This window comes from Lichenostomus cassidix, chromosome 4 (genome assembly GCF_008360975.1).
Source record: "Lichenostomus cassidix isolate B80296 chromosome 4, HeHo_3.0, whole genome shotgun sequence".
Taxonomy (NCBI): Eukaryota; Metazoa; Chordata; class Aves; order Passeriformes; family Meliphagidae; genus Lichenostomus; species Lichenostomus cassidix.
Window position 1 is genome coordinate 3,389,328 of NC_139484.1, and position 14,124 is coordinate 3,403,451.

At 42.2% G+C, this 14,124-nt stretch overlaps 1 protein-coding gene across 3 annotated transcripts; it reads right to left on the minus strand.

Annotated features, from left to right (window-relative positions):
- Positions 1-227: 227 nt before the first annotated feature.
- MGST2 (microsomal glutathione S-transferase 2) lies at positions 228-13,869 on the minus strand. 3 transcript variants are annotated; one of them, XM_085057638.1, is made up of 6 exons: positions 13,813-13,869; positions 11,211-11,329; positions 5,025-5,124; positions 3,789-3,859; positions 2,390-2,471; positions 228-461 (listed from the first exon to the last, which is right to left on the minus strand). In XM_085057638.1, the coding sequence occupies exons 2-6, from the start codon at positions 11,215-11,217 to the stop codon at positions 329-331; spliced, it is 393 nt and encodes a 130-aa protein (XP_084913764.1). In that variant the 5' UTR covers positions 11,218-11,329; positions 13,813-13,869; the 3' UTR covers positions 228-328. The 3 variants fall into 3 exon arrangements, with proteins under 3 accessions (XP_084913764.1, XP_084913763.1, XP_084913762.1); XM_085057637.1 differs by lacking the exon at positions 13,813-13,869 and adding an exon at positions 13,028-13,768; XM_085057636.1 differs by lacking the exons at positions 11,211-11,329; positions 13,813-13,869 and adding an exon at positions 9,805-9,929.
- Positions 13,870-14,124: the final 255 nt, after the last annotated feature.

Consider the following 14,124-nt stretch of genomic DNA (forward strand, 5'->3'; position numbering starts at 1 on the left):
CTGAAGAGCAGTGGGTAAGATGGGCTGATGCTTGCAGTGCCAGTTGCAACTAAATTACTTAATGAATTAATGGGTTTGGTTTTGTGTGATTTATTTGTGGAGTTGTAATAGCATACAGGGAAAGAAAACATTTAATTGCAATTGTCTTACTGACTTTTTCCAGAGTGTAGGGAAAGGAGTAAGCATAAACAGCTCAGGAAAAATATGCATTTTACATTGCAATGGGCTGTTAGGAGAGAGCTCTGATGCTTTATTCACATGTAGCTTATCATCTTTAGCTTATCAGACAAAGCATCCATGTTATTTATTTATATTTTTATAACAGTCTTCAGAGCAATTTATGGACTTTCTTCATAATGCTGAAGTCCAGGTATTCATCCAGAAAGCTGCTGACAATCCCAGCTGCACACAGGGTTGCCAAGGAAATCAGAATTATCACACTCAAATAAAACCCTGTTAACCTAGAAGTGGAATGCAGAAAAACACAGTAATGAGCTGTCCATGGTACATAACAGTGGAACTGCTGGTCCACAACAGTTGATATGCATGGAATCAGAAAGGACCATGGCTGGAACACTGCCTTGGGTGTTAGAATAAACTATTCCCATGATGACTTCTGCTAGAGACAAGAGATTCGTAATACCTTCTCTAGGAGAAAACTTTCCCCCAGTGTTTCTAAATTTTCATGTGGAAGTTAGGAACTGACTCCAGGATGAGGCTAATTCATCCTGTGACATGAAGACCTGTAGGTAAAGCCATAGAAAATCTCGAGCACCTCATTACAACTGCAGGTGTAGGAGTGTGGGAGAGAAGCCTTAGGAATGGAGGGAGAGGTGTGCATGTCTCTTACATCCACATCTATTGGACAGGTATGCTCTACTGAGATGGGAGATCATTCCTACAGAAAGGAAGAGCCTGAGAATTTCACTGGTGCCTAAAGACTTGAGATGGGTAGCCTTTTTGGGCATGGCATGTCTGGATGAAAATGATGAAGTATTTTCTCAGTTTCAAGACATCATGAAAAGAGGCTTTAGCTTAGCCCTTCTTTGAGCATGCAGACCAGGTCTGTCTTTATAACTAGCAGGCCTTGGAGCAAAACCATTTCCCAGGGCTGCCAGGCTGGCTCTCAACACCCTCTGATTTAAAATCAGTCTCACCAAAGTGTGAAGCTCTGTCTAATAATGAAGCCAGCTACTCTTCTACAATTTCCTTGAGAGGCTGAATCTATTAGTTTAAGAGTACTGAAGTAAAGCATGGGAAAGATTTCTTGAACAAAGGACTTTTTCATTTGTTGATTAGAGAAAAGTCAACTATGCTATGCTTGTTCATTTATTTACATATTTCTGCTCCTCAAACTTCCATTGCAGTTGCAAATCTTCTAGCTTGTGTTCATTGCACTATTTGAATTATTGCATCTCTTACTGGGAGATGTAAAACCATCTCCATATATTTGCTCTGGAAAACAGCCTCTCCCTTCTCTCCAGCAGCAGCTCTTCCAAAGAGGGTAAAGGATTGGTGCAGCTGTTTTGAAGGAGAATGGGACCATCAGTACACAAGCCATGGAAAATAGCCCCGTAGGACAGTCTTTCACTGCTGCAGGATTATTCACTACAAGATAGTCTGATTGTGTTCTATCTTCCTCTAGAAGACATTGCAAGTATTTTAATTTTATGACAAGCATTTATTGTGCTGTTATCTTCTTATGACTGATAATGGGTGGTGGAAGAGAGCCTTAGATCAGGACACAGAAGACAGTGCAGTACCTTCAGTGAAACGAAACAAACCATGTATTTCAGTGTCTATAGTGGAGGGTATCCCGCCAGTGTTTGTCGAAGTGGAATTCATATCAGGAGATGCTGTGCACTCACCATTCATTAATGTATGCTTATCTGGAGCCCTGTTCTCTTACCTATTTGGTGAAGGTTCATCAGCCTACAAAACCAGATTTGCTTGCTTCCTTTAGTGCAACTTGTGTGGCTAGAGAAAAGGTCTTAATGTGACAAACTGAGGGAAAATGCAGACAGGCAGGCATGGTCCAAGCTTTGCATGAGCAGCCTCCCATCCTACAGTAGCCCTGACATGCAAAACTGTGCTTCTGTTTCCAAGTCTCTCTGAATGTAGTTATAAATTACACCCAGTACAAGGCAGGTGTCCATAAGGTGAGCATCCAAACTCTTCTCTCTCCTGGCCTGCAGAACATGCACATCCAAACCTAGGTTTCATCTGTAACGCCCAGCCCTCCTCCCTGAGGGTTTCCAGACACATTGCTGACACTTTACCCATGTTGTATTCAATTATATTCACTTTTCACTGCAAGTCTTTTGCTCTCAGCCCAGCTTCAGACCACAGCCTGGAGCTGTTAACCTGCATCCAGCTGGTAACTTCTTACCTTCCTTTCACAGACTGGATGTAACCATGGAAGTACTTGTAGCGGGCAAACACATACAACACACCCAGAAAGGAAGCTAATTCTAAGAAAGAAAAGATTAATATGGTGGGGAAAACAGCTAGAAAACTAAAAAATGGGGATTGCAGGCACTTAACCACTCTACTTGTGCTTTCTAGTTACAGCTACCCATAACCTGGGAAGTTGTCTTGGGAAAGAATCATTCAAAGCACATATATGTATTCTTACAAAGTCACTGCATGAGGCTCTTCATATGGGTTTACAGATGGGGTGGATATAGGACTGTCCAAAAAAATCCAAAAGATTTCAAAGGACATCTCAGGAACTGACAGGAATCCTAATTCCATCCCCCCCACCCCCACCAGTTTGGTGATTATCACAGAAACAGGATAGCACATTGGAGCATTGTGGCTTCACCCAGTGCCATCATTCCATATTGTTATGGCAGCTTGTGCTAAGGGGGAGTGTTTGTTTTGGGAAGAGAATCCTATTTATGTTGTTAATAATCTGCTTTGCATTTATATAGCAGCTTTTATAGAAGGACATGAGAGAAAGATGTAGAGAAGTTAGCTTTCTGACATCCCTGAGAGAAGAGTATAAAGTCACCTCTACTGGATAGATGGAGCAGGGTATGGAGGTTAAGTTGTATTATACAGGACTTAGCAGTGCTCATTAATTTTGTGTTTTTAAACTCTGTGTGTGTATTAGGACAGCTTTCACTGTGTGCTAGATTAACCCCTGTAAACATACCTGTGGGACATAGTTGAAACATTACTTCAAAGGAGGTTATCATAATCTTTCATTTCTTACATGTGACAGCACCTGTGTTGCTGGCAAGCAACTGTGATCTTCCCTGAGTCAAGTGTCTGTCTATGAGCACATGTATTATTTCATATCCAATTTGTTGGCTTAAGTGGTGCTTCTTTGGATTTACAGTGGATTTACAGTGGAGATGGGACTATAAGAGAGCCCCAAACCAAAAAATTACTGTTTTGGAGCAAAGAGAGAAAATAGAGAAGTTGTTCAGGAAGGAGAGGAGTGATGGGTATGAGCTAGTTATCCTTTCCCCAGCCCACAGACTTCAAGCTTCTAAAACATTAGCTGGGAAAGGGTTAATAAAGCAGAATGCAAAGGTTAGGCTGTCACAAATTCTAGCTCTGTGAGAACTCCTTGGTTTGCAGAGAGACAGGAAAGCTGGTGGGGCTCTACAAAATGCCATGGGGATTTCAGTGTCACTGAGCTTTCTTCTAAGAAGGCTGTGTTGAGGTAATGCAACTAAAAGAAGGGGAAAAATACTACAGTCAATTTCTTCCTAATAATACTAACTTTTAAAAAGTTATGCAAAACTTCTCAGTCCAAGATAAAAGCAGAATATGTTTACCGTGATTGAAAAAACATCCTGCAATCCAGAGGCTAGTCAGGAATACTGGGTAAAACTCCACACAGTTTTGTCTGAAGAACAAATTTGAAAGAACGTTAGTCTGGAAGGGAAAAAAGTTGTGGGTGGGATTTTCAAGCAGTCAGCTTTGGCCTTGTTTTATTGCCACTGAAGTTATTGCTGTCATATCCAGTGGGAGTACAGTCAAGCCAGCATTAGGTACTTTTAAAATTTCTCACTTTTGAAATCTCTGATACAAACTGTTTAAAATATTTTCCTGGTATTTAAACTTAGTCAAGGATCTGGATCCCAACTACATGGAAATAAATAGGACAAATAATCCTCAATCAAGTGCTTGTGCAGCAGAGACAGGCAAGAATTCCAGTTCATCGATGTGATGTTTATCTCTTACCTCCACATTTGGTATGCAAGTTTTGCAGGTCAGCATTACTGGGACTGCCAGAGAAATTTGGATTGCTCTGCTGAGGCCACCTGCCTTTATGAAGGCACAGACAGCACATCACAGATTTTCTTATGGCAAGGACCATAACACCTTTATTTGTGGACATCAGTTTTCCCACCAATATTTGGTGAGTTATCTTTACTTGGTTGTTCTGAATAAGTTTCTTTTTAGGGAATTAGGCAAAGTTCTATATCTAATGAATCATGTTATCTAACAAGTTGTCTAATGCATATTGTGTGTCATTATTGTTATCCACGACAACTACAATTACAGCAGATGAGATTGTTTGAAAGAAATAGAAATAATTTTGCATAGGGTCATTAGTTAATCACAAACTGAAGCCTTTTAGGAAAACAGTCTTCTCAGACAGGATATTCCACCATTTTCTACTGCAGACACAGGTTTCTTTGCTCATCTTCATCTGTGGTGTTAGCCACACCCCAAAAACAGACAGCACAGATTGCTAGATCCAGAATATCCGAATTTCCTATGTTACAATCAGTTGGATCTCAGACCCCACTTAAATTTGGGTAATCTGCCTAGTTTGATCAGAATTTGATCAGTGACTTTGAAACAAGCTGAACTTACCCCATTATTATTAAAATAAGAGCTGAACCATTTGAAAAACCATCTGTTCTTTTTGTTGTTGTTGGTTTTTTGGGGATTTTTTTAGCAGAAGATGGAAAGAAAAAGTGACTTTTTAAGAGAAAGTTTTTGCTTCTCTTCTGGACTGAATTGTTATTCAATGCCACCATCTTAATGATCTCTAGACTTACTGTGCACGAAATATTCTGTCAAATTCGGGAGCTCCGGTGACAGCTGGTGGCATGACCTTGTGCTTCAGTCTTGATTTCCCCACCAACCAAGCAAAATGACCTGCAAGCCAAAATAAGGACTTACATGACACAGTTCCTTGGTTCAGTTGTTAGTGTTGGTTAGTGTTCTCTAACACACAATTTTTAAATTTAATTTTTTTATGGAGATCATTGTTCTTCAGCTTTTTCCAGAGAAAGAACAATATTAGACAAACTAGTTTTTCCTTACAGAAGTTTAAAATTTATCTTTAAGAGTGACATTCAAGTTGGACTTGATGTTCCTTGTGGATCCCTTCCAACTCGGCATTTTCTGTGATAAATGAGGAAGGGGGAAATTGTAATTTCAGAAATCTATCCATTCTGCTTTTTGCATTTGCTGCACTACTGATGGCTTAAATATCCTTGTGCCTCATCTGGATCCTAGAACCACACAGCCCTGGGGTACAGCCTAGTCATACTACAGTGGCCCCAGTGGTGTCTCAGTAACCAAACTGCACTGGTGGAGGTCACTGCCCCACTGATTTGAATGACATACTGTCATTTTGGTTTAGTGACACTAAGAGCTACGAGGCTTTGAAGTGTGGGGAACATTACAGTCTTTGGAAACAAAAATCTGGTAGCTGCCTCTTTTAACTTGTTTGACCATAACTTATAGCGCATTTGTCTTGGACTCTTAAAATTCAGTGTGTTGGAAAGAGCAGAGAGAGTTGCAACTGGGGAGGCTGTGGCCTGTTCCTTGCTCTCCACCTGATCTGCTGGAGAGGTCTGAGAGCTATCTGGTGGAAGACCTATGCTGTTTCTCCTCTACTGACTGGAGTTGATTTTACTTTTCTGTCTTGTAAAGTGCACTTTAACAGAGGCAGTGCCATTAAAAGAAGTAATTATTTACTGCACAGTGACTGAATATCAGTCACTTACCAAAAACTGCCAAACCAATCAAACACTCTCCCTACACTTCTGACCAGCATTCTAGGACCACATCTCACATGTAGACGCATACCTCATTTTACTGATGCCCTCACTGCACAGGTCTTCCCCTGAAAGTTGAACAAAGGCTGCCACAGGGACAAAAGGAAATATTCAGCAATCTGCTGTATGCAACAAAGCTATTGGGAAACACCCTGTTTGCCTTTAAAGTTCCCTGGGTACCTGGAGTTAATATTATTATCTCCAAGATATTGTCCTGGCTGTGTCATAACCACCCTGGATGAGTTCACTACCTACCCTGTACCTAATCTACCTGGATCCAGAAAGCAAGCACCCATGTGAGCCCCCTAAAAACACTTGTCTAAGGGGGGAGCCTAGGAGATCCCTTCTGTATTCCCTTGTGGGATCAGTGGCACTAAAATACAGCTAGAGATATTAGTGGTGCTGCCCTGTGCATCTTTTATGTCTTAGCCTTGTGGCCAAATTCTTTACCCAAAAAAGCATTTTCCCATCTTGTCTTCTCCCCATGTAAGTAATCATGAGCCATGCTTAACCCCTCTCTCTAGAGATCAATCCAGGCAGCTCAGCTCTCTCTCTCTATAAGGCCCACTTACAGGAGTCTTCACTGTATCTGCATCCAGCAAGGCCCACAGGTCCCACAATACCTGATTGGTCAAAGTGGTAGGTGAGCTGCAGTGTTTTGTGCAATGGCATTTTTAGCCAGCAATGTCTCCCTCATTTTCTGACTGCACAGGCATACATTCAAGGCATACAATCAGGCTGGGACCAGGTTTTTCCACTGAGGAACTAAGGCAAGCCAAGGTTGCTCATTGCATCCAAAGGAGGTTCTTTTTTTCAAAAAGCCTTGAATGGATGCTGGACAAAATAAACTTACTGAGGGAAATACGGAGATTAAGGCACTGTAAGGTCATCATCTTTCTTTGCTCAGTATGATTAACCAGAGCAAATCATCAAGGCCATGGTATAACCCTGGCCTCACCTGTAATGCCATTTGCCCTTGGTACTGTTCGGGCAGCAAGGCTCTGGTTTGAAGAACACGGGAGACTCTGGTTATCCACATGGTCATCCACAGGTGAGCCTGGTGTGCAGAACAAGATAGATGCCAACCAGGGATGTGAAAACAACTCTGGAGAGAAACAATCACTGTGGATTTTGTTAACCGCATAGGATTTGCCTTTTAGCTCCCCCTTGGTGAATGGGAAGTGGCAGTGTAACTCCAAATTTATATTTTGTGCTGATGGTTTAACAAGGGCTACAGTAAATTAAGCAGTGCAGCAGGAGTAAGTAAAGATTTTCATAGCTTTTCTTCCCCCTGTAGTTCAATTCTAACAGACTAAATTAAATATGACTGAGGTAGTTACAAAGTGTGCTTGACTTGCCTCTGTATGCCTTTTTTTTTGCTTTCATCTTCAGGAGGCATTTATGGTTACTGAGCCAATACATTTAGTCTGAAAACATGGGACAAAGCAGGCTTTCAAGGAACATTTTATATGTTTTAAAAGCCTGTAAAGAAGCTGCTACCTGTATCACAGTGTATGATAGTGCATAATAATTTGCATGGCCTGGCCTAAAAAGCTGTAAAAAACCAATCAATTCAACCAAATCAATTACTTTTTAATAATGTCTTCCTAGGTCCTGGAATTATTAAAAATTAATTTTAAAGTGGCTAGTTCAGAGAGATCCTTCAAAATAGAGGAGTAGTGGGACTCCTGTGTCCCTGCTCTTTTCTGTATCAGTGACTGAGATTTATTCTACTCTTTCATTGGATTCCCTCATTTTCCCCGTCAGTCTACAAAACACTAATCTCTCAAGCAAATCTCAACTGCTTAAAACTGGATTCATTACTTGAAAACAGTTCCTGTTTGTTTCTGCTCCTTCTTTCTACCTTGGAGCATTTCTTGCACAACCTAATCTTCAGCTGACCTGGTTCTTTGAATAACTCCTGGTTCTGAGACACTAAATCTTGTAGCACTCCTCCAGTGAGGTGGTATTGCCCATTAGCACCTTTCTAAGTAAGGACTGGAGGCCCAGCAGAATAAACAGAAGATCAAACAGAGCACTGAGTGCTGTGCGTGTTGTATTTAGTTCAGAAGCAAAGGTCACAGGCTGGGCTGCTCCCTTCCCTTGAACTGGTTATAACACATGCTTGCAGTGCTGGTTTCACAGCATTCAGCTGAACTCCCATGAATTAATCTGTGTTGGGTTACCCAGGCTGGAAAACTGTGATAGTTTAAATCAGGTCAGCTGGTCAGATTCTTGCACAAGTTTCTCTTTGGGCTTGATGTCAGATTGTCAGTGTAAATGAAACTCCAGGTTATATCATCTTTTCTCTGATTTTAGCTAAGATTAACTAATATAGGTTATCCATCATAAGGATGAACATTACTATTTTTCACCTCTCTTCACAGTGTCAGGATCTGTACAACTCCTTGAGTTTTCAAGATACTTCTCCGAATAATGTATGGTTTTCTGCTTGTTTGTTTTTAATCCTTCACACTTTTAGGCTAAAAATCAAGGCAAGCAAGCTGAAGTTTCTCAGAAGTTGATGATAAACATTGCCACCAGATTGAAACATTAAGATCACAGGGTACATTGGAGCTGATCTGATGACAGAAAAAAGGATGTAAATTTTCAGTGGGTTTTATTTGCCTTCTCTTGTGTTGTTTTTTTTCGTGTTTTTTTTAACTGGAAGGACCACATTCTCAACCTTTTTCTTTCTGCTGGGTACAAATGATGTTTCAGTAGCTGAAGCTTTTAGAACAAATACGCAAATAATCAAGCCACATTGATGGGTTGCTAGGTAAGCTGGTGGTGCTATACATATTTGGAAAAAAAGGCAGCATAATTACTTTTAACCTGCTCTAAATCTCATGCTAGTATAACACAAATGTCTTCAAAATGTGTCTTGTTCTCTGGTGTAAACACAACTATATGAATTAACATATTTCAAAGAAAATAACAGCAAGCATTAAAAATGATACTTCAGTTTTAGATTGATGCAAAAAGAGCTTCTCAGACTTGCCCCCTTCTAGTCATAAAATAGAGTCATTAAGGTAGGAAAATACCTCCAAGATCCTCAAGTCCAACCCTTAAGCCAGCACATGGTCACCACTAAGCCATGTGCCCAAGAGCCACATCCACACACCTTTTCTTTTTAACACTTCCTGGGATGGTGATCCCACCACTAGGGGGGCAGCCTATTCCTTGATTCTCAGAGGCATACTGGCAGGGCATAAAATAAATCCATTTACCTCTTAAAGAAATGTACTGATTAGAGCATAGTAATAGCTCATGATTTTGTTGCCTGGTGTAAGGAGTTGCTCTCTTACTTCATTTCGGATACTATGTATGTATCTCTATTACTGGAAACACTTTTTTTTGAGCACTTTCAGTCCAGTATTGATGTCTGTGATTTCGTGAATTTACTCTCGCTTTTGAGGTTTTCAGTTGTGTAGGTGCCTAAATAAGATTCAAATCAAGACATAACATGGCTTTGGAGTAACTTTACAGCCAGTTAGAAGCTTTGATAATAGTATCATTCCAAGAAGTCAACAAACAAAAGAGAATTGAAAACAAATTATTTTCTCCCACAGGGAAAAGTAATCTGTCCCACTGAGCCAACTCCCTCTCAGACTGCAGAGAGAGTAAACAACGCTCTGCTGAGAAAAATCTTATGACTTCTCAGAAATTAAAGTTGCAGAGCAACCAATTTATCTTAAAATAATTCCCTGTACTTCAGAATCAGTGGAAACCTCCCCAGACCCCAACCACGCAGCCCACAGCTCTTTCTTACATTGCTGGAAGGCAGAAAGAAGAGAGACAGCTGCAAGTAAAATTAAATCACCAGCCATGTTCCCAGCAGTTTCCGTGTGCTAACAGGATGTGTGTATTGGAGAGAGCGCTTCAGTGAGCAATAAGGAAAAAAAACAGGTGGGAGAGTTATAGTTCTTTTCAGCATGGCAACAAAGGCCTGCCCCGGAAATAAAACAGACTAGCTTTTTAAAACAACAGTGCAAAATTATGGCCAGGTTTTGTTTCTGAAAAAGTTCAGCCCTGCCTACTTCTTGCCTGTGTGAAATCACGGAGAGAACAAAAACAGCCTTTCTTGCCTCTGTGGATTCAGCTGTTCCTTTATCCTTAGATTTCACTCACAGCCTCTTTGGGGGTGAACCCTTTTTGTTCTGTTTTTGTAAAGGGTCTGTGTCCATCAGCAGCAGTGCCCCTCAGAAGCAGCAGGTGTGGAACATGTGAGGGAGGAGGGAAGCTTTGTGTTGTCCCTCCTTTTGATTTACGGGTTTTGCTGAACATGCACGACATCGGCTCTGACAGGTGGCACGGCAGCCACAAGCAGTCAGCCTGCAGAAAGGAACTGCTCAGGATAGTTCAAAGGGTGAAACAACTGAAAAGAGAGAAAGGAATACCTCCCCTCATTGTACTGCCTGGAACACACTTCCTATAGCTTATGCCTAGTTTTGACACTGGGAAAGATTCTCTCAAGGGACGTTTCTTCATCACCTAACTAATGGGAAGCTTAATGTCATTAGCCTTTACGATCCCATAAGACCACTGGAACAAAACCAGTGTAATGTTTGTTTTGACTCCAGGATTATCTATCCACTTTGCCTACAGCTGATGTAAAGCGGGATATTTCATTGCCTTTCATCATACTTGCTAATTTTAAGGGCTAATGTAAAAAAGACTTTAAAGTGGTTATTTCACCTTGCCAAATATTACTTTCTTGGGTGTGAATTCAATATATTGTTTTTTCTAAAGACTGGAAGTGTAGATATACTGTAATAACAGTAGTTTGATGTTTGTGCTTAGTAACTCTTTAATTGTTGATTTAGGCCCTTTAATTGCAGTTCTTGGTGTAGTAAGGGCTGACTTTCTGACCACAAACTCCCTGTTTTTTAGGGGCTGGCTCAGAATTGTTCAAAGCATTGTCACCTTGATGATAAATGAATATGAAGGAAAACTGACAGAGCTGGTTATTTGAAAAGTTAAAACCACAAGGGCTAAACATTCTAAAGCCAGTTGACATTGAAGTTATATGTTTTTTCTGACTTTACTCAAAAGATGCAAATTTCAAAACAGTGATAGACATGCAAAATCTAGCAAAGATAGACATAAAAGGAGGCAGGAACAGAGGTTCTGAGCAGTGAAATGTCATGTAATTCAGAGACACTGGTGATGTCTTACCAGACATAGGTCTTTCCTGTTTGAAAAGAGTGGTATTTTATTGCTGCTTGGTGACCTTCCCAAAAAGGCTGGCTACTCTCTCTCTCGAGAAGCTGCTGGTGACTGGAGCTGGAGAATTGCTGTCTCAAGAGAGCAGATGGTTGGGGTACTGAGACTAAAAGCATTTTAAGCATGAAACCAGACTGATCAAATAAGCACTTTTGATGGAGTTACATTGCCAGAGATGCTCAGGTTTTGACTCTGGAAGAGCTGAAAAGAGCTTTGCAAAGTGCAATGCTCAATCTGTGCTGGCGTGCAACTTCTTAAAGGCCAGTCACAAGTGGTAGTGCAGCTTCTTTTGTTCTTGAAAACCTCCGAGAAGACAGGCTCTGAAGAACAGAGAAACTCCTCTGGGTGGAAGGGCAAATATACCTGAACTCTCATATATTTCACTGCAAACATTTATAGGGTAAATCAATGCTATTACAATGTATGAGGCTGGCTCATGTATCAAAAGCAGTTTAGCTACAGCAGTAACAGTAGTGGGCTCTGCAGTTTATTAATCTACTTTTCAACAACATATTACAAAGAAAATCGGTGTGTGTGGCACTGGGTCATACCCAGGATTTAAATTTATTAGAACTATGAGACAAGTGAAAAGAGAAGAAAATATGCTTATTCCTTCAATTGTCTCTCTTTCTGCCTCCTAAGTACTAGTTGTAACCCACATCTGGTTACCATCTGGTTACCCCACTTTTTGTGGGGTTTCAGAGGAAAGATTTTATCCAGTTCAGTTTATGGCCTGGCCGTTCAGAGTCCCTGCTCTGTGGCAGTTACACAACTGATACTCATTTGCCATCCCCATCCTCTGGCTACTTGTGGCACAAGCTCAGACTATTTTTTGATGGTGACAGCAAGAGCAGATTTAGGATTAAATAGAGTAGTAGACAGAGGTTTGGATTCTTCCCTGAACTGCACCTTCTGCAGCCTTGTGTCACCTCCATCAGTACTGGATATAAGTCAGGAAAGAATTGGTTCATGATGTTCTTATCTGCATGTACAAAAGATTGATGTGTTTTAAGCGCATAAATTCCTGCATGCCCACAGGCCTCTTGGATTTTTTTATGGCCTTTGGTGATCATTACATTTTTTTACTTTGGTCATTGCAAGAACATATCTGGGATGCAATTCTGGTCTGCATCAAATAAGAATGTATTTTAACATGTGTGTATAAAACATAAACTGTTGCAATCTTGCATAATATCCTATTGTAATCACAGCAGGCTTTCAGAGTAGCAGCAAAAAGAGTTTCATTTATTATAAGAAGTACCTTATGTAATTACAGTGTGGGGTTGTCTTTTGTTAAAACAGTGCTATTTTGCTAAAAAAAATGGAGATTTTTTACAAAAATCTCCACCTGTTCTCAGCTCTGAAGAGCTCAAAAGTGCAATGGTTTGGGAGAATTCCTTCAGGAAAATGGTGCACACACAAGAACACCTGCACTGTTGTAAAAAAGCTGTGTGTATGTGTTGATGAGGGAATAGCTGGGGCAGAAAAATGGGTAGAATATTCCACATCTCCCATTCCTCAGACTTTCTCCTCCTCCAAACCTGAATGTTTCTGGAACAAGCAATAAATCTACTGAGGTACAGCCTAACACAAGAAGTTAATTCTGCAAACTCTGCCTCTCCTGTTGTTGGAGGTTATGATTTTTCCTTTTGTTTTCTTTCTCTTAGGGAATTTTGTCCCATCCGTTGCTAAGAGACAAAAATGGTCAGTACTTAAGAGAGACAAAAAAGGTACCCATGGGGGAAGGAGGGGGGAGTGTGGAAGCACACCTGGCTGCTCTTCATTCATCTGAGGGGCTTTCTCTTGGAGGTGCAGAGATACCCCGAGACTGGGGCCGGCAGAAGGGGCTGGGCGCAGCTCCTAGCTGGTCTCTGTCTCTCCCAGCATCAGAGGGGACGGTCGAGCTGCTGCTTACTGCAGGGAGAATCCAGTGCCACTGCCAGAGCCAGTCCTGTACTGCTCCTTCCTTACTGTGGTGAGCCTTTGCTCATAAGAGCAGCTGTAGAACTGGGACTTTATCAACACCCAATTTGACTGGAAAGGACCTCCACCATCCACTTGGGTGCCTCAGGGCAAAACCCGGGACCCTGGCCTCCCTCCCCCTCCAGAGGGCACATCTTCCCTGCTGCGTCCAGTAGCTGCTATGGAGAAGCCCTGCTGCCACTGCCCAGCCCTGCTGCTTTCTGCTGCTGCCTTGGGCTTTTTCGCTACACTCTAACCCAACACAACATGTCCACCTGACTCCTGTGGCCGCTGCTAAGGCTGTGGAGTTTCCTGTTACATCTTGTTCGCTACTCTGGGGGTGTGCCTGCCTTTTGCGGTTCCAGCCGCCGCTCGGAGGTTGCCCGCTCTGGCCCATCCCGCCATCCAGCCGCTGCTCCCAGTCCCTGCCGCAGCCCATCCCGCCATCCAGCCGCTGCTCCCAGTCCCTGCCCCAGCCCATCCCGCCATCCAGCCGCTGCTCCCAGTCCCTGCCCCAGCCCATCCCGCCATCCAGCCGCTGCTCCCAGTCCCTGCCCCAGCCCATCCCGCCATCCAGCCCGGCCGCCATTACCACTGAGGGAGACTCGGCTGCCCTCGCGCCACAGCGCCCCCTGCAGCCGCGGGGGAATCATGGCTCCTGCCCTGCCGGCCTGAGCCAACAGCGCCCCTGCCGGCTGTGAGCGGAACTGCACCGCAGGGCAGGGTGTGTGAGAGCCCAGAGACGGTCAGTGCTGGGCTGCTGGGTTGGGCTGCTTGTTGTTTGTTTGATGTTGTTTGTTTGCCTTCTTATAAATACTAGTCAAGGATTGTTAATCCTTTTCACATAGCTTTGCCTGAAAGCCCCTTAATGTCAAAGTTATAATAATTCAGAGGGAAGGGAGTC

Excerpts from the sequence above, each read along its gene's own strand:
- MGST2 (XM_085057636.1), bottom strand. The coding sequence starts at position 9,862 with ATGGCTGGTGATTTAATTTTACTTGCAGCTGTCTCTCTTCTTTCTGCC. Across the intron at positions 5,125-9,804 it reads TCTTTCTGCCTTCCAGCAAT|GTCATTTTGCTTGGTTGGTG; the intron begins GTAAGAAAGAGC and ends TTTGGCTTGCAG. Across the intron at positions 3,860-5,024 it reads GACAGAATATTTCGTGCACA|ACAAAACTGTGTGGAGTTTT; the intron begins GTAAGTCTAGAG and ends TTTGTTCTTCAG.